Source organism: Hyperolius riggenbachi, chromosome 3 (assembly GCF_040937935.1).
Source record: "Hyperolius riggenbachi isolate aHypRig1 chromosome 3, aHypRig1.pri, whole genome shotgun sequence".
Classification (NCBI taxonomy): domain Eukaryota; kingdom Metazoa; phylum Chordata; class Amphibia; order Anura; family Hyperoliidae; genus Hyperolius; species Hyperolius riggenbachi.
Genome location: NC_090648.1, coordinates 6,692,273 through 6,709,423, shown reverse-complemented (window position 1 = coordinate 6,709,423; position 17,151 = coordinate 6,692,273). Strand labels below are relative to the sequence as shown.

The 17,151-nt window shown below is 47.9% G+C and overlaps 1 protein-coding gene across 1 annotated transcript; it reads left to right on the top strand.

Moving 5' to 3' along the window:
- The first annotated feature begins 14,888 nt into the window (after positions 1–14,888).
- Positions 14,889–16,442, top strand: LOC137560953 (E3 ubiquitin-protein ligase TRIM62-like). The gene has a single exon (XM_068272141.1). The coding sequence runs from the start codon at positions 14,889–14,891 to the stop codon at positions 16,440–16,442; it is 1,554 nt and encodes a 517-aa protein (XP_068128242.1).
- Positions 16,443–17,151: the final 709 nt, after the last annotated feature.

The window sequence follows — 17,151 nt, the reverse complement described above, 5'->3', positions numbered from 1 at the left end:
AGGGACAGCAGCCACGTTCATTGCTTGCGATATGCCACGCTGTTACCGCCGCACACCCGATCGACCACGTTGGCATGGAATTTCCCAGCACGTCCAATCAATACATTCGACCACTTCTCCCCAAAATCGGTTGAATCGTCGATCAGGCATGCTTGTGGCCATATCGATTTTCATCCGATTCAATAATATTTATAGAATCCTATGGTCGACCTGCTGCCAAATCTCTAGATGAATGGGCCACCTTTACTGTTTCCTGTTTTAAGGTGTCCATCTATAACTCGAATTGTGTCATTAATGTCCAGGAGATTCAATCATAATGATCAAATCTGCCAGAGAACAATGTTGCAATGTGACGACTTGATCATGACTGATACATTTCTGGCCAAAATCAATTAAAACCGGCGGCGAGAAGACTTGGGACGTGGGAGGAGGTGTTTCTGCAGATGGGTGGTCTACAACAATTCCACGCTCACCATGGACCTGAGGGAGGGGTACATACTGCACATGGGGAAGATCTGGTCAGGGCGGAGGCAAGCCACAATGTGGTCCTAGGGCAAAATTAACCCAGGAGCCCCCCCCCCCCCCCCCCCCAGGGCCTCCAGGGCAGCTGCTGCCAAGAGGCGCCCCCTGCAGGAATTATAACCTATTGTGAACATATTTTCTCAAATTGACACTAGGGCTAGTGGTGGGCAGAAATTACGCCTATACGTAATAACGCATCGCAAGGCAAAAATTTGTGGATTACGTGCAAAAAAGTTCACATGCAAATGTAATCGCTAACCGTAATTACGCATGTTAGCATCATTTTTCACAGAATATCGGATGCAAATGTGCACAGTATATGAACGCATTTTTTTTTTCCGCATACGAATGCATTTTTCGCATTGAGTATTTAAATAATAGCCGACATGTGCAATACACTGACTAATGAATGCAACATTTTTTTATTCGCATACAAACTCATTTTTTGCATTGCATAGCAAAAACTTGCACATATTTTGATGTGTTGAATGTGAATTATGCGTAATTGTGTAACTGCAGGCGTAACTATCATTCACGAACGTAGTATGCTGTACGTATCATAATCACCTTTACGTAATGCGTAATTTCAAAAAATTCCGCACAATTTGGTGTAAACGTAATTGACCCATTACGAGCACCACTAACTAGCAGCCTGATCCAAGTCTCCTTTCCCCTGAGTTTTCTCCCAGGTGATATCGTCACATCTGATCAACAAGATACCTTAGAAACCATCAGCAAGGAAGAGAATACTCGGAATGATTTTATCAGTAGCGTTTCACCCATTTTTCATACTTCTTTAGTTGCAGAGTGGCACATTTATTTTAACAGAGGATGACAAATGATCTCCAAGGAGAAAACTTAGGAGAAAAAAAGTGAATTGGATCAGGCAGCACAGTGGCATAGTGGTTAGAAGTCTTGCCTTGCAGCGCTGGGACCCCGGTTTAAATCCCAGCTTGGGCACTATCTGCAGTGTTTGTATGTTCTCCACTTGTCTATGTGGGTTTCCTCTGGTGACTTAGGTTTCCTCCCATATCCCAAAACCATACAGAAAGGTTATTTGGCTTCCCCCTGAAAAAACTGGCCCTAGACTACGATACATACACTACACGATACATACATAGACATAGGACTATAGTAGGGATTAGATTGTGAGCTCCTCTGAGGGACAGTTAGTGACTAGACTATATACTATGCACATCGATGCAGAAGATGCCGGCGCTATATAAGTATTAAATAATAATAAAAGCCCTTTACCTTGACACCAGATAACTGTATAGGGCAAGGTGGTGGGCACTAAACACCAGGGAACTGTATAGGAGAGGAGGGGCCACTAGACACCAGGGAATGGTGTAGGGAAGGGAGGGAGGCACGGTATACGGAATGGTATAGGGGAGGGAGGCACTGTATAGGGGGCAGTATAGCGGAGGGAGGCACTGTATAGGGGAGGGAGGCACTGTATAGGGGGCAGTATAGGGGAGGGAGGCACTGTATAGGGGAGGGAGGCACTGTATAGGGGGCAGTATAGGGGAGGGAGGCACTATATAGGGAGCGGTATAGGGGGGGAGGCACTGTATAGGGGACGGTATAGCGGAGGGAGGCACTGTATAGGGGAGGGAGGCACTGTATAGGGAGGCACTGTATAGGGGAGGGAGGCACTGTATAGGGAGCGGTATAGGGGAGGGAGGCACTGTATAGGGAACGGTATAGCAGAGGGAGGCACTGTATAGGGAATGGTATAGGGGAGGGAGGCACTGTATAGGGAGCGGTATAGGGGAGGAGGGCACTGTATAGGGGACGGTATAGGGGAGGGAGGCACTGTATAGGGGACAGTATAGGGGAGGGAGGCACTGTATAGGGAGCAGTATAGGAGAGGGAGGCACTGTATAGGGGAGGGAGGCACTGTATAGGGGAGGGAGGCACTGTATAGGGAGCGGAATAGGGAAGGGAGGCACTGTATAGGGAACGGTATAGCAGAGGGAGGCACTGTATAGGGAATGGTATAGGAAAGGGAGGCACTGTATAGGGGACAGTATAGGGGAGAGAGGCACTGTATAGGGAGCGGTATAGGGGAGGAGGGCATTGTATAGGGGACGGAATAGGGGAGGGAGGTACTGTATAGGGGACGGTATAGGGGAGGGAGGCACTGTATAGGGGACGGTATAGGGGAGGGAGGCACTGTATAGGGAGCGGTATAGGGGAGGGAGGCACTGTATAGGGAGCGGTATAGGGGAGGGAGGCACTGTATAGGGAGCGGTATACGGGAGGGAGGCACTGTATAGGGAGCGGTATAGGGGAGGGAGGCACTGTATAGGGAGCGGTATACGGGAGGGAGGCACTGTATAGGGAGTGGTATAGGGGAGGGAGGCACTGTATAGGGAACGGAATAGGGGAGGGAGGCACGGTATACAGGAGGGAGGCACTGTATGGGGAGCAGTATAGGGGAGGGAGGCATTGTATAGGGAGCGGTATAGGGGAGGGAGGCACTGTATAGGGAACGGTATAGGGGAAGGAGGCACTGTATAGGAGAGGGAGGCACTGTATAGGGAGCGGTATAGGGAAGGGAGACAATGTATAGGGAATTGTATAGGGGAGGGAAGCACTGTATAGGGATTGGTATAGGAGAGGGAGGCACTGTATAGGGAGCGGTATAGGGGAGGGACGCACTGTATATACGAGGGAGGCACTGTATAGGGAGCGGTATAGGGGAGGGAGGCACTGTATAGGAAATGGTATAGGGGAGGGAGGCACTGTATAGGGAATGGTATAGGGGAGGGAGGCACTGTATAGGGGAGGGAGGCACTGTATAGGGAATGGTATAGGGGAGGGAGGCACTGTATAGGGAGCAGTATAGGGAAGGGAGGCACTGTATAGGGAATGGTATAGGAGAGGGAGGCACTGTATAGGGAGGGAGGCACTGTATAGGGAGCGGTATAGGGGAGGGAGGCACTGTAATAGGCACTGTGTAGGGAATGGTATAGGGGAGGGAGGCACTGTATAGGGAGCAGTATAGGGAAGGGAGGCACTGTATAGGGAATGGTATAGGAGAGGGAGGCACTGTATAGGGAGGGAGGCACTGTATAGGGAATAGTATAGGGGAGGGAGGCACTGTATAGGGAACGGTATAGGGGAGGGAGGCACTGTATAGGGGACGGTATAGGGGGGCAGGCACTGTATAGGGAGCAGTATAGGGGAGGAAGGCACTGTATAGGGAACGGTATAGGGGAGGAGGCACTGTACTGCATAGGAGAGGGAGGCATCGTATAGGGAGCAGTATAGGGGAGGCACTGTATAGGGAACGGTATATGGGGAGGGAGGCACTGTATAGGGAGCGGTATAGGGGAGGGAGGCACTGTAATAGGCACTGTATAAGGAGTGGTATAGGGAAGGGAGGCACTGCATAGGGAATGGTACAGGGGAGGCAGGCACTGTATAGGGAACGGTATAGGGGATGGAGGCACTGTATAGGGAACATTATAGGGGAGGGAGGCACTGTATAGGGAACGGTATAGGGGGGAGGCACTGTATAGGGAACGGTATAGGGAGAGGCACTGTATAGGGAGCGGTATAGGGGAGGGAGGCACTGTATAGGGAATGGTATAGGGGATGGAGGCACTGTATAGGGAACGGTATATGGGAGGAAGCACTGTATAGGAGAGGGAGGCACTGTATAGGGAATGGTATAGGGGAGGCACTGTATAGGGAACGGTATAGGGTAGGGAGGCACTGTATAGGGAACGGTATAGGGGAGGGAGGCACTGTATAGGGAGTGGTATAGGGGAGGGAGGCACTGTATAGGGGAGGGAGGCACTGTATAGGGGAGGGAGGCACTGTAATAGGCACTGTATAGGGAGCGGTATAGGGAAGGGATGTACTGCATAGGGAACGGTATAGGGGAGGGAGGCACTGTATAGGGAATGGTATAGGGGATGGAGGCACTGTATAGGGAACGTTATAGTGGAGGGAGGCACTGTATAGGGAGTGGTATAGGGAAGGGAGGCACTGTATAGGGAACGGTATAGGGGAGTGAGGCACTGTATAGGGAGCAGTATAGGGGAGGGATGCACTGTATAGGGAATGGTATAGGGGATGGAGGCACTGTATAGGGAACGTTATAGGGGAGGGAGGCACTGTATTGGGAACGGTATAGAGGAGGGAGGCACTGTATAGGGAATGGTATAGGGGAGGGAGGCACTGTATAGGGAGCGGTATAGGGGAGGGAGGCACTGTATAGGGAATGGTATAGGGGATGGAGGCACTGTATAGGGAACATTATAGGGGAGGAAGGCACTGTATAGGGAATGGTACAGGAGAGGGAGGCACTGTATAGGGAGCGGTATAAGGGAGGGAGGCACTGTATAGGGAATGGTTAAGGGGAGGGAGGCACTGTATAGGGAACGGTATAGGGGAGGGAGGCACTGTATAGGGAACGGTATAGGGGAAGAAGCACTGTATAGGGGAGGAAGGCACTGTATAGGAAGCGGTATAGGGGAAGAAGCACTGTATAGGGGAGGAAGGCACTGTATAGGGAATGGTATAGGGGAGGGAGGCACTTTATAGGGAACGGTATAGGGGAGGGAGGCGCTGTATAGGGAATGGTATAGGGGATGGAGGCACTGTATAGGGAGTGGTATAGGGGAGGGAGGCACTGTATAGGGAACAGTATAGGGAAGGGAGGCTCTGTATAGGGAGCGGTATAGGGGAGGGAGGCACTGTATAGGAAATGGTATAGGGGGAGGCACTGTATAGGGAACGGTATAGGGGAGGAAGCACTGTACAGGAGAGGGAGGCACTGTATAGGGAACAGTATAGGGGAGGCACTGTATAGGGAACGGTATAGGGGAGGGAGTCACTATATAGGGAACGGTATAGGGGAGGAGGCACTGTAGAGGGTACATACTGTTCACGCGTGACTCCGAGCATGCGCATGCATAGTACATTCATGCTCATCTTTATCGCCAGTCAGGGAGGCTAGTGCTTCGTCCCAGCAGTCCCAAAAGTTCCTATTTTGATTTGGGGGGGGGGGGGGGGGGTGGAAGCAGGAAATGTGGGTGTCTGCAGCAAGTGGACTAATATCCCACACTCGGAACACACATATATATATATATATATATATATCTATATCTAGCATGTGCGGGGGCTTTGCTATTGACTGCTAAAGTATGTTTCAGCCAACTTCCCACAATCAGTACGTGATCTTTAAAATCGATTTACTCTAAAACTATAAGGTCTTATTGAAAATGGTTATTTTTCCACTTGTCCCCACTCTTCTCCTTTCCACACCCTGCAAATTTGGGGATTGTAGCTTATATGGGGGCTTTGCCAGGGCCGGTTTAATCAACAATGGGGCCCCAGGGCAAAATAAACCTGGGCCCCCCCAAACATATACCCCGGAACAAAAATCGGCATTAGGGGACCTTTTTTGCAGCTGGTATAGTCAGGGTGTGAAGTCCCAATCGGTCGGAGCTCCACATTCTGGCTACCCAAGCCTGCATGGGGGACAAGGGGTTAAAAAGTTTCAGGAGGGGGGACCCCACATAATTTAAAAAAAAATAAAAATTCCCACACTCTAAACATAAAAAAAAATGGGAAAATAGGAAAAAATGCCAGGGATCTTCATACAGCCATATTGCGGCTGTATAGCGATCCCTGGCCAAAGCGCTGTGGCTGCGTATAGACCCCCTGGAAACCCCGTCAGGAAATGTATTGCTCTTTCGTTTGATACATGTAAAATTACACTACCGTTAGGTTTGCTACTAAAAGTGACATTTACCGCATTTAAAAGTATACTTTTTTCCTTCGAAAATTTAAAATCGATTTTCTCAAAAACTATAAGGTCTTTTTGAAAAATTGTTTTTTCCTCTTATTCCTAATGATCTCCTTAACATATCCTGCAAATTTAGGATTTCCAGCATTTAAGGTGGATTTGCTATTAACCATTAAAGTCAGCAGGTTTTTAAATTTGTAATTTTTTTCCTTTGAAACTTTAAGATCGATTTTCTCAAAAACTATAAGGCCGATTTGAAATGTTTTTTTTTCCTCTTGTAGCCACTGGGGGCCCCTACAAGCTCTGGGGCCCTGGGGCAGCTGCCTCCTTTGCCTCTATGGTGGCGCCGGCCCTGGGCTTTGCTATTAACTGCTTACGTCTGAGGCCATTAATAATTCTTTAAAAATAACCAATAAAAAACGTTTGTGCAAAATGCATATTTTTTGGTGACTATGTCACACTTGATCCCCCTCCCCCATGCCTCTGTCCTGGCTTTGGTGACTATGTCACACTTGACCCCCCTCCCCCATGCCTCTGTCCTGGCTTTGGTTAGTGTTGGGCGAACAGTGTTCGCCACTGTTCGGGTTCTGCAGAACATCACCCTGTTCGGGTGATGTTCGAGTTCGGCCGAACACCTGGTGGTGTTCGGCCAAACTGTTCGGGGTTCGCCGAACTACTGAATGCATGGCCGAACAGGGCCCCTGTTCGGCCGAACAGGGCCCTGTTCGGCCGAATACTGCCCCCCATGGGGTCGCAGGCATAAGGGGGGAGCATGCCCCGATCGCGGGGGGGTCGGAAATTCCCCCCACCCCCTCCGCTAGCGCTCCCCCCTCTGCCCGCTTCCCCATACAAAAAGTTTGAAACAAGTTCAATAGTACCTGGGCTGGTGGCACTGGCTGGCAGTGGAGTGAGGAGGAGGAGGAGTCCGAGTAGCAGAGTGACGTTGAGGCCGGGCAGCGGGCGGTTCAGCGCTAGTACCCTTGTGGTACTTCCGCCCTTTCTCTGACCTCACGTCCTCTGCATACGAGGGTACGCATCACGCGTACCCTCGTATGCGTCATCACGCAGAGGACGTGAGGTCAGAGAAAGGGCGGAAGTACCACAAGGGTACTAGCGCTGAACCGCCCGCTGCCCGGCCTCAACGTCACTCTGCTACTCGGACTCCTCCTCCTCCTCACTCCACTGCCAGCCAGTGCCACCAGCCCAGGTACTATTGAACTTGTTTCAAACTTTTTGTATGGGGAAGCGGGCAGAGGGGGGAGCGCTAGCGGAGGGGGTGGGGGGAATTTCCGACCCCCCCCCGCGACCGGGGCATGCTCCCCCCTTATGCCTGCGACCCCATGGGGCCCCCAAAATGGGCATGTTCGGGGGTCCCATTGACTCCCATTGAGTTCGGCGTTCGGGCCGAACATGCCGAACATCTGGCCCATGTTCGGCCTGTTCGGCCCGAACCCGAACATCCAGGTGTTCGCCCAACACTAGCTTTGGTGACTATTTCACACTTGATCCCCCTCCCCCATGCCATTGTCCCGGCTTTGGTGACTATGTCACACTTGACCCCCCTCCCCCATGCCTCTGTCCTGGCTTTGGTGACTATTTCACACTGATGACAAGGAACGGGAGCAACCAGAAAAATCCCGCTGCACCAGTTGGTTGGGTGAAATAGAAAATCCTTTATTAAATCTGTTAATCCATCATCAGTATGGCAATAAAAAAGCTCACGCGTATCGGAGCATAAGGTGGCTCCTTAATCATAGCTTGCATACAAGAAAGTGTTCACAGGTTATATAGTACATCAGGTCACACCCCTAGGGGTGTGAGCTCTAGTCTTAAAGATACAGACAACACAATGTTTGTTAAAAGGTGATGCATGTCACCGTAATGGTGCGCCGCTTACCTGGCTTCTTGCGTGATACGACCCATCTGCTATCTAGTCTAGAACCCTTACATTGGGACCAATCTTCTATTTGGGTTACAATGGACGTAGCTTCCTTATACTCCTCAATTCCCCACAAATTGGCCCTCAAAGCCCTAGACTTTCATATTAGAAAATATGGATCATTTACGTCCACTGCTTGTGACTTCCTCCTTCTAGCAGTAGATCATCTACTTAGCCGAAATTATTTTATGTTTGATGGGGTGTACTATCTACAAAGATGCGGAGCTTCTATGGGAGCCAAGTTCTCCCCATCCCTGGCAAATTTGTACATGGGATGGTGGGAGGAGCTCCGCATCTTTGGGGAGTCCAATCCCTTTTCTGAGTCCATTTTTTGGTACGCTAGATATATAGATGATCTGCTGCTGGTTTGGAGGGGATCTGAGGAGGACGTATCCAAATTTCTGTCGTATTGCAACGACAACGATCTAAATTTATCCTTTACGATGTCCTACAACGCCACGGATGTGGATTTTTTAGATCTACATCTAACTGGCTGTGCCACGACGGGGGAAATTTTGACCAGAACTTTTAGGAAGGAATGTGCGGGCAATTCTTTGCTTTTAGCCACAAGTTGCCACCCAAGACACACTCTAAGATCCATTCCATATGGAGAAATGATTAGAGCGGCAAGGAACTGCTCAGATCCCAATAGTATTAAACAAGAATTGGACCTGGTACAATCCAGACTTAGGGATCGAGGATATCAGGATTCTTTAGTTTTGGAGACTAGGGATCGGGTTTTATGTAAAACTAGATCCGATCTACTGGCCTCTGGATCTGGCTGTGGGAACAGACAACTAAACAAGGGTGTAAACTTTGTTACTTCATATAGTCTGGAATACACCCAGATTGTTAAAACCATTAAAAAATACTTGCCTGTCCTTCACTCAGATCCAAAACTACAAGCTGTATTGGCGGAGGGTTGTGGGTTTTCCTCACGACGCGCTCCCACCTTGGGCGCTAAGCTCTCCCCTAGCTTATTCCAAAGTGCTGATAGACCCAGACCCACTTGGCTGAGGTACTTAGGCTCTTACAGATGTGGCTACAGCACATGTAGGTTCTGTAATGTTCATGAACAAACAAGGGAGGTCGTCTCACTCTCCAGGCATACCAGTTATGACATTAGACAGTATATTAATTGTCACACTCATAATGTTGTATATCTGGTTATATGTGTGGAGTGTGGGATGCAGTATGTGGGATGTACCACCCGTCCTCTCCGCCAGAGAATTTCTGAACATTACCATGGGGCCGGGAGATGTCTCAAGAACGCTGCATATATCACCCGTGCCTCAAGCGTTTCAAAACATTTTTTTCATGCCCATTTGGGAAATATGTCGAGCTTTAGGTTCCATGGGATAGAAAGGGTGTCATGTTCTTTGAGGGGAGGTGACATCTATGGGAGACTTCTAAGACGAGAAGCTTTCTGGATCTGGAAATTGGGGACACGTTCCCCCTTAGGATTAAATTCCAGACTAGATCTAAATACATTTTATGACAAATAACGATGGGTATTATCTAATAGATACAATATGTCAATAACTATTTATACTGGGCAGATTTTTTGTAGGTTGTCATGATGCCTTGCTGTGTGTACTTGTTTTTAAGTAAGGATCTTTTATATATGCATTACGGTGACATGCATCACCTTTTAACAAACACTGTGTTGTCTGTATCTTTAAGACTAGAGCTCACACCCCTAGGGGTGTGACCTAATGTACTATATAACCTGTGAACACTTTCTTGTATGCAAGCTATGATTAAGGAGCCACCTTATGCTCCGATACGCGTGAGCTTTTTTATTGCCATACTGATGATGGATTAACAGATTTAATAAAGGATTTTCTATTTCACCCAACCAACTGGTGCAGCGGGATTTTTCTGGTTGCATGTGGACTTTGGCATTTGATTTCCCTGCTCCCTTTTGGTCATACACGTGAGTGTAGCGGTCTCTCTCTTTTTTTCTTTAGTACAAGGAACGGGAGATGGGTACCTTTGCATTGTGATAATGGGGTCTTTTATGCTGTCCTGCCTGCAGAAGGACCACCCATACAAAAATGCTAAAGGAAAAGGACCTGTACTGGGTGATAACTTTATTGGACACTCGTTATCAGGCCTGGTCCGCCCCTGACATCACCTGAATGATGTGCATCGGGCAGTATCATGTGTCAGGTGGCGTACTTACTTCCTGTATATGAGCCGTTACCAGGGGAACCACTCTCTCCCCTCCAGACTGACCTGAAGGAGGTGGACGCCCCTTTAGAAGGTAAATGAGCAGCGGCCTGGTAGGGAAGGGGGATAGGCTGGCTACCTGACTGGGGCAATTAAATCGCTAACTTATACTGGGGGCAACTATACTGACTACCTATACTGGGGGCAACTATACTGGCTATATATACTGGGGGCAACTACATTGGCTACCTATTCTGGGGCTACCTAAAATGGGGGAAACCTAACTGACTACATATACTCGGGGCAACTATACCTGGCTACCTATACTGGGGCAACTATACTGGCTTCCTATACTGGGGGCATCTATACCTGGTCATCTACCTACCTATACTGTGGGTGCTTTTTTTGGCGTGAAATCAGTTGAAAAGGGCTCCTCAGCCAGACTGTACTAAAAGGGCTCCTCCATAGATAATGTTATTTCTTCAAATATGGGCTACAAGGTGGTGAAAAGGGCTCCAGAGTTTTCTTTTGGCTACAAAAGGGTGCCCCATTGTAGCCCATATTTTTTATTCAGCTACAAATGGGCGTTCCTTTGTAGCCCATATTTTTGATTTGTGTACAAGGTTTTGGATTCTGCAAGGCACCGCCAAGAAGGGGTTAGGGTTAGGCACCACCAGGGGTGGATTCTGTATGAGAGTAAGGAGAAATTAGGTCGTAGTAATCACTTTTTTGCCAAACTCCTTGTCCATGCCCTCATCATCTCCCGCCTGGGCTATTGCAACTTCCTCCTGTCAGGCCTTCCTCAAAACCGCACCACCCCTCTACAATCCATCATGAATGCAGCAGCCAGACTAATGTACTCCTCCCACCGCTCTGTCTCCACAACTCCCCTACGCAAATCCCTTCACTGGCTTCCAATTCACTTCAGAATTAGCTTCAAGATCCTATGTTTGGCATACAAATCTATACACAAGTCCTGCCCAACCTACATCTCTGACCTGGTCAGCAGATATACACCTGGCCACCCACTTTGCTCCTCAAACAACCTACTCCTAACCACCCCACGCATCTCGCACTCCCATGCACGACTACAGGACTTAACTAGAGCTGCCCCCATCCTGTGGAACTCTCTCCCACTGCCCATCAGGCTTGCCCCCACCTTCAAAAAAGCACTCAAAACTCAGTTCTTCAAGGATGCCTACCTCAACTCAACACTGCCCTAACCCTCTTTGCCAAGAACTTCATGATGCACCCCCTCCTTTTGTGTCACCAACCCCTCCCTCTAGATTGTAAGCCTTTGGCAGGGCCCTCTCCCCTTGTGTATCATACATGACTGTGTGCACTTTACCCAGATTTATGGGAACTTGTATTTGTATCATTACCACTCCAGTGTATGATCTGACATTGTATTACTATCTGCATTGTGTTGTGTATCTTATTGCTTGTTACCTGTATTGTTGTATCTATTGTCTATTACCTGCATTGTATCTATTGTCTGTTACCTGCATTGTTCTGTCACCCCTGTTATCATTGTCTGTAATCCTATTTATTGTACAGCGCTGCGTAATATGTTGGCGCTAAATAAATCCAATAAATAATAATATTTAGAGCCCTTTTATAGCCTAACAAATGTTGCCTATAACAGCATCCTTTTTATAAACTAAAACTAGCTTTTCAGCTACACCAGGTGCCCTTTGTAGCTGAATCTGACATATGGGCTACACCAGGTGCCCTTTGTAGCCGAATCTGGCATATGGGCTACACCAGGTGCCCTTTGTAGCTGAATCTGGCATATGGGCTACACCAGGTGCCCTTTGTAGCTGAATCTGGCATATGGGCTACACCAGGTGCCCTTTGTAGCTGAATCTGGCATATGGGCTACACCAGGTGCCCTTTGTAGCTGAATCTGACATATGGGCTACACCAGGTGCCCTTTGTAGCTGAATCTGGCATATGGGCTACACCAGGTGCCCTTTGTAGCTGAATCTGGCATATGGGCTACACCAGGCGCCCTTTGTAGCTGAATCTGGCATATGGGCTACACCAGGTACCCTTTGTAGCTGAATCTGGCATATGGGCTACACCAGGTACCCTTTGTAGCTGAATCTGGCATATGGGCTACACCAGGTGCCCTTTGTAGCTGAATCTGGCATATGGGCTACACCAGATGCCCTTTGTAGCTGAATCTGGTATATGGGCTACACCAGGTGCCCTTTGTAGCCGAATCTGGCATATGGGCTACACCAGGTGCCCTTTGTAGCTGAATCTGGCATATGGGCTACACCAGAGTCCTTTGTAGCTGAACCTGGCATATGGGCTACACCAGGCGCCCTTTGTAGCTGAATCTGGCATATGGGCTACACCAGGTACCCTTTGTAGCCGAATCTGGCATATGGGCTACACCAGGTGCCCTTTGTAGCTGAATCTGGCATATGGGCTACACCAGGCGCCCTTTGTAGCTGAATCTGGCATATGGGCTACACCAGGTACCCTTTGTAGCCGAATCTGGCATATGGGCTACACCAGGTACCCTTTGTAGCTGAATCTGGCATATGGGCTACACCAGGTGCCCTTTGTAGCCGAATCTGGCATATGGGCTACACCAGGTGCCCTTTGTAGCTGAATCTGGCATATGGGCTACACCAGGTGCCCTTTGTAGCCGAATCTGGCATATGGGCTACACCAGGTGCCCTTTGTAGCTGAATCTGGCATATGGGCTACACCAGGTGCCCTTTGTAGCTGAATCTGGCTTTTTTTTGTCTACATCAGGAGCCCTTTTTAAATATACACCTTTTTTTTAGCACACCACACCGCAGCTATCCCGTGAGTCCTGCAAACATGCGCACTAGCACGGCGACGGTCACCACAACACTAGTATTGCCACAAAGAGGACTAACATTTACGTCCTGTAGGTGTCAACTAGACACCTACATTATCAGTACAGCTCCTTGCAGTTGTTTGTAGTGCAGTAAATGCAGCGTTTCGTCTGTCAGTGTGTACTGGGCCAAACCCTTATACAACCTTATCACTGCATACGCACGCCGGATGTTTTAAAACACTTTATACCACAAATTTAAATGTGATTTCTGCCTTTTAGAGATTAAACACGACTCTGCGTGAACTTGGTAATGTTTGGTGGGACTTTTGCCATGGATACCCCTCCGGCATGGCACGGTCCAGGTGTTTGGCCCCTTGAAACAACTTTTAAATCAATTTTGTGGCCAAAAACAGTGCCTGTAGGTGTAAGCGTTCGCCTGCCCATTAGAGTCTATGGTGGTTCACCACATTTGCCGGTTTGCAAGCGGATGCGGAACTGTTTGCCGACAGTTTGCAAAAGAATTTTCAGGAAAATTATCCATCACTAGCTGTAATCTCCTTTTCTGTATAATTTCATGTTACTGTAACTAGCGTACGTTAAAAAGGGGCGCTGGGAAAAAAGGGCGCGGGGTTTTAAACGATAAGCATGGATAACGTTTAAAAATGTATTGTACTGTATTTCGTTTAAAATTAATGTTTTATAAAGTTATAAATCATTAAATAATGTGCATTAAATCGGCAATTGTAAAAACGTTAATCTTTCGTTTAAATAGTGAAACGTATAATAACGTTTAAAAAAAAAATTACTAAGTAACCCTCCCTGTACCTACCCCTAACCCCTAGACCCCCCTGTTGATGCCTAAACCTAAGACCCCCCCCTGTTGGTGCCTAAGTATCCCTCCCTGTACCTACCCCTAGCCCCTAGATCCCCCTGTTAGTGCCTAAACCTAAGACCCCCCTGTTGGTGCCTAAAGCTAAGACCCCCTGTTGGTGCCTAAACCTAAGACCCCCCCTGTTGGTGCCTAAACCTAAGACCCCCTGTTGGTGCCTAAACCTAAGACCCCCCTGTTGGTGCCTAAACCTAAGACCCCCCTGTTGGTGCCTAAACCTAAGACCCCCCTGTTGGTGCCTAAACCTAAGACCCCCCTGTTAGTGCCTAAACCTAAGACCCCCCTGTTGGTGCCTAAACCTAAGACCTTCCTTAGTGCTCACTGTATTGTGTGTAGAATAATGTTTTAAAAACAGTAAGGGATAAAATATATTACAATTTACATTACGTACTGATCGCTTTGTTTCGTGAATAATAATGTTTTACAAACAGTAAGGGATAACATTTAAAATAATGTTTTATTGAAATAAGAAACGTAAATCATCACAAGCAGTTATAAAACATGAAAAATCTTCGTGCGCCGTTGGAAAACGTTATTATTCTCGGGCGCCCTTTTTTCCTGTTCGGCGCCCAGTAAACGATAATTATTACAGGAGTGAATGGCGGCGCCCGATTTGTCCACTAGCCTCCTGCGCCCTTTTTTACTGTTACCCTGTAACTAATGCTGGGAACACAGTGACAGTCTCAGCCCCTCAGCCCCACCCCAGGCAGGAGTTTGTCGGACTGGTCATGCAGGTTTCTGACTCCAGGTATTTCCCTGTCATTTCACTCTTCTGCTGTCAGCGATGGCATCTGGTGGTCTGAGAGAGGAGCTGGAGTGTTCCATCTGTCTGAGCATTTATATCAGTCCTGTAACTCTGAGATGTGGCCACAACTTCTGCCGGGTCTGTATTGATCGTACACTGGACTCACAGGAGGAGTCTGGAGGATATTCCTGTCCTGAATGCAGAGAGCGGTTCCAGGAGCGTCCGGCACTGAACAGAAACATAACACTACGGAACATAATAGAAAATGTCCTGTCTACTCAGCCAGGTCAGGAGGACTCTGAGGTCTTCTGCAGTCACTGTGTGGACTCTCCTGTACCTGCTGTGAAATCCTGTCTACTGTGTGAAGTTTCTCTGTGTGATAAACACCTGAGAGTCCACAGCAAGGCACCAGAACACGTCTTTTGTGACCCCAACACTTCTCTGAAGAGCAGGAAGTGCTCAGTCCATAGAGAAGTATTCAAGTATTACTGCACTGAGGATGCTGCCTGTGTCTGTGTGTCCTGCTTTGTGGTTGGAGAGCATGTAGGCCATAAAATGATGTCACTGGATGAGGCTTCTGAGGAGAAGAAAAAGAAGCTGAGGAAGGATCTGCAGAAACTGATGGCAGAGACAGAGGAGCCTGAGAAAAGAGTCCAGAGTCTGGAGGAACGCAGGAGAAAAGAGCAAGAAAAAGCAGATGGTGAAGCAGAGAGAGTCACTGCCCTGTTTAGAGACCTCAGGAGAAGCCTGGAGGAGCTGGAGAAGAGAGTCCTGAGTGACATCACTAGGCGGGTACAATGCTATGATGACATCATCAGACGGCTGGAGATAAAGAAGGAGGAGCTGTCCAGGAAGATGTGTCACATTGAGGAGTTATTTATCATGACTGATCCACTGAATGTCTTACAGGAATCACACACAGGTGACTTGTGTGACACGGAGGACAGACATGATAAGCAGCTCCATGATGGAGGGGATCTGGATGTGGCCGGCATCTCACACACATTACACACAGGACTGGCTGATATCATGTCTGGGGTAACTGGGGGGATCTATATACAGCCTGCAGACATATCACTGGATCTAAACACAGCTCATAATAGGCTATATATATCAGATGACAGGAAAATTGCCTCCTGGTCACCATGGCAGTATCACCCAGAAACACCAGAGAGATTTCAGGATTCTCCTCAGGTGATGAGCAGCCGAAGTTTCTCCTCAGGGCGACATTACTGGGAAGTGGATGTTGGGGGATCAGATAGCTGGAGGGTTGGGATGTGTTACCCCAGTATAGCCAGGAGAGGAGAGCCTCAGTCAGAGATTGGATGTAATAGTAGATCTTGGGGTGTGTACAGGTATAATAATTTGTGTTGTGTGATACATGACAGTAAAGAGATCCAGTTGCCTGCTGATTTCTCCGGTGATAGAGTCAGGATATGCCTGGATTATGAGGCGGGGCAGATCTCCTTCTATGATAGGTGTGACCCCATCAGACACCTCCACACCTTCTCTGCCACCTTCACCGAGCCTCTCCATATCGGGATAGGTGTGTGGAGTGGTTGTGTTAGGATTTCTGGGCAGAAACAAGGATAAATAAAATCCAATTAAATTGGTGATGTCTTAAAGAGGAACTCCAGTGAAAATAATGTAATAAAAAATAGTGCTTCATTTTTACCATAATTATGTATAAATGAATTAGGCAGTGTTTGCTCATTGTAAAATCTTTCCTCTCCCAGATTCACATTCTGACATGTATTACATGGTGACATTGTTACTGTGGGCAGGTTATGTAGCTGCTCCTAGCCGTTTTGGCTGTTGCAGACAGCTATAAACAGCCATTTCCTGTCTGTGAACATTGTTACATTGTGGCAGTTTGCCCAGAGTACCGTACGGTACCAGAGCCTCTTGTGGGAGGGGTTTCAGCACAAAATCAGTCATACAGCACCCCCTGATGGTCTGTTTGTGAAAATCATTATATTTCTCATGTAAAAGGGGGTATCAGCTACTGATTGGGATAAAGTTAAATTCTTGGTCGGAGTTTCTCTTTAAGGAAGGAAAATGTTTAGTTTGGGGGTGATATCGATCAGTGTGTCTGTTTCTCTGCTGTATAATGCTAGGTACACACTATACAATTTCCTGGCAGATTTACCAGCCAGATCAATGATTTCCAACATGTCCAATCTGAATTTCGATTGATTTCTCCAGTCAATGTTCTGATCGATTTCTATTCACTTCGTTGGAAATCGATAGGAAAATTGATCGGAAAGATGATCGGAAAATTGAAAAATCAATTGAAATTCAG

Coding starts and splice junctions, on each gene's coding strand:
- LOC137560953 (XM_068272141.1), top strand. CDS start 14,889: ATGGCATCTGGTGGTCTGAGAGAGGAGCTGGAGTGTTCCATCTGTCTG.